This window comes from Penaeus chinensis, chromosome 27 (assembly GCF_019202785.1).
Source record: "Penaeus chinensis breed Huanghai No. 1 chromosome 27, ASM1920278v2, whole genome shotgun sequence".
Classification (NCBI taxonomy): Eukaryota; Metazoa; Arthropoda; class Malacostraca; order Decapoda; family Penaeidae; genus Penaeus; species Penaeus chinensis.
The window spans coordinates 10882844-10885343 of NC_061845.1; the positions used below are offsets into that span (position 1 = coordinate 10882844).

The 2500-nt window shown below is 36.5% G+C and overlaps 1 protein-coding gene across 4 annotated transcripts in view; it reads right to left on the reverse strand.

Annotated features, from left to right (window-relative positions):
• Positions 1 to 1920: 1920 nt before the first annotated feature.
• LOC125039463 (SNF-related serine/threonine-protein kinase-like) overlaps positions 1921 to 2500 on the reverse strand; it is a 99710-nt gene continuing 99130 nt past the window's right edge. For all 4 annotated transcript variants that reach the window (XM_047633421.1, XM_047633420.1, XM_047633419.1 and 1 more), the window contains one exon: positions 1921 to 2500. This exon is cut by the window's right edge and continues 1573 nt beyond it. In XM_047633421.1, coding sequence (XP_047489377.1) covers positions 2115 to 2500 — 386 coding nt within the window. In that variant the 3' untranslated portion in view covers positions 1921 to 2114.

The window sequence follows — 2500 nt, forward strand, 5'->3', positions numbered from 1 at the left end:
AATTATATTCCTAATGAACCTTTTTCTGTGTGTGTAAAGAAAGTAAGAAAAGATTGGTCAAAGGATTTCCTATTCTGCACCAGAGCCGAAGAGCAATCCATGAGGAGGTGTTTCAGCACACCTATCAGAGTATCACTCTAAGTATAAGCTAGATGAGAGGTTGTAATATACTTAAGTAACCTTCCTACCAACAACAAAGACATTTCTAAACTGGAGACTCATCTAGGACATTATACATAATCTTATCCTGTGTGCAGGTGTCTGGAAGAAGCTTGGGATCACATTCTTGGAGTAAGACTATCATGATAATCATTACAATGATGATCCCAAGTTTATTTATATTTCTGTTTTTTCTGACGTAGAACAATAGGTTTATAAATAATCTAAATTGTGTCTTGCTCTCTACAACACAGGGCATATCATTACTGCAGTTTAAAGCCAAACAGAAATTTCACATTTCTTTGTACAAATATTTTTAAGCTAGAGAATATATGATTTTATAGTACATAAGGAATATCATTGACCTACATATAACTGAGTACATTCATTAACAATATGATGGAATTAGTATTTATGGGTCTCTGTAACCCAAATGTTATTATATTTCTTCATCTACATAAAACAGATCAAACCAAAGAAATCCTATGTTTGTAGCTGTAGGAAAGCCAGCCAAACGAGTACTTGATTTTGGCTCAGTATCTGTCAATGAACCTTTCAGAATGGGATGACACATAACGTAAATACTGGAGGGAATTTTCAACATGAGTTCACCTATCAAGAACATTCTAGAAAACCCACCGGGAGACACCTCCAACTGTAGTGACAGCTTAGCGTCCTTGTGTACACAATACAGACTAGGTCTTGACTAGGGTCGGCAAGATTATAAGTACACGAAAAGAAGAGAATTAGGGAAGAAACACAATGTAACCAGTTACAGTCAGGAGGGGATAAACATCACTGTCTACACAATAAACAACTCTGAGCTCTAAGTCATATGGCAACAAAGCTCAGTGTCCCTAGTCACAAAAATATTGCCACCAGTTAAACAAACAGGATAGTTATGTACAAAGAATATCATTATATAAAAATATTGACTGTATAAGATTCTTTTCTGTGCTTCATGTTAATTGTGAGATCTCAACATTTGGTTGTGTCTGTATGGTATACATCTGTACACTGTTTACATATCATACACAAGTCTGTACTCATGCTGTGCATGCTTATAACTTTGCACTTCAAGAATTACTCAATCACATTTTCATGTTAATTTGTGATGTTACTGTAAATATTGGAGATCTTGTAAAACCAATAACAACATGCAACTGACCCTAATTCACCAGGGCAACCATGGTAGGTTGAAACACAGGAGGAAGGACGTGTCTATTAGGAGTGGCTCTTAGGGCAGCCAACAATGCCAGATGTTGCACCTATACCTGGGGCCTGCCAGGTGGAGGAGAAAACAGTTATTCCAAGTCTGTATCTAGGTATTGTTGGCTCCCCTATGTACACATGTATGATACTCTGCTTCACACCCAACAAGATCCACACACACTTTTTCATATTGTATATATGTATGTATGCATGTATGTATGTATGTATGTATGTATGTATGTATGTATGTATGTATGTATGTATGTATGTGTATGTGTATGTGTATGTGTATGTGTATGTGTATGTGTATGTGTATGTATATGTATATGTATATGTATATGTATTTTTATATGTATATGTATATGTATATGTATATGTATATGTATATGTATATGTATATGTATATGTATATATATATATATATATATATATATATATATATATAAATACACATACATATGTATATATATTTATATTTATTTATATACTTATTTATCAAAACAAACAAATAAATAAATAAATAAATAAATAAATAAATGTGTGTGTGTGTGTGTGTGTGTGTGTGTGTGTGTGTGTGTGTGTGTGTGTGTGTGTGTGTGTGTGTGTGTGTGTGTGTGTGTGTGTGTGTGCTTATATGTATATATTCATTCTTACCATTGGATACACCTGGGTTGAGGGGGATATTTTCACTACACTCAAATCATATGTAGGACTATATAGTGATCAGTCCTTTGGCCTAAGCCTCAGGACAAACTACAACACTTGGATGTCCCTTGTATTGCAAGCGCACCATTAGACTTTTCACTGCGATTCTTTCGTCCTCCTGCATTTTGATTGATGTCCATGACATAGTGATTCCTTCCGGCCGCCAGCGAGCCATTGGTAGCACTAGTCCGGAGGGAAAATTTACTAGACGGTCGATCCCCACACCCACTAAGAGGTTCTATATGTGACATTGACTTAATAATAGACGGTGACTGTGGGGGTCGTGTGATAACCTGTGAATCTGAAACTGGTCGTGCCCCAGCTGTGCGCCCCAGCCGGGGAGAGTCCACCAGGCCAACCACCACATCACTAGCACCAATTTCTTGAGGAGATCCCGTTTCTTTTAGGGAATTTGGCTTTCCTT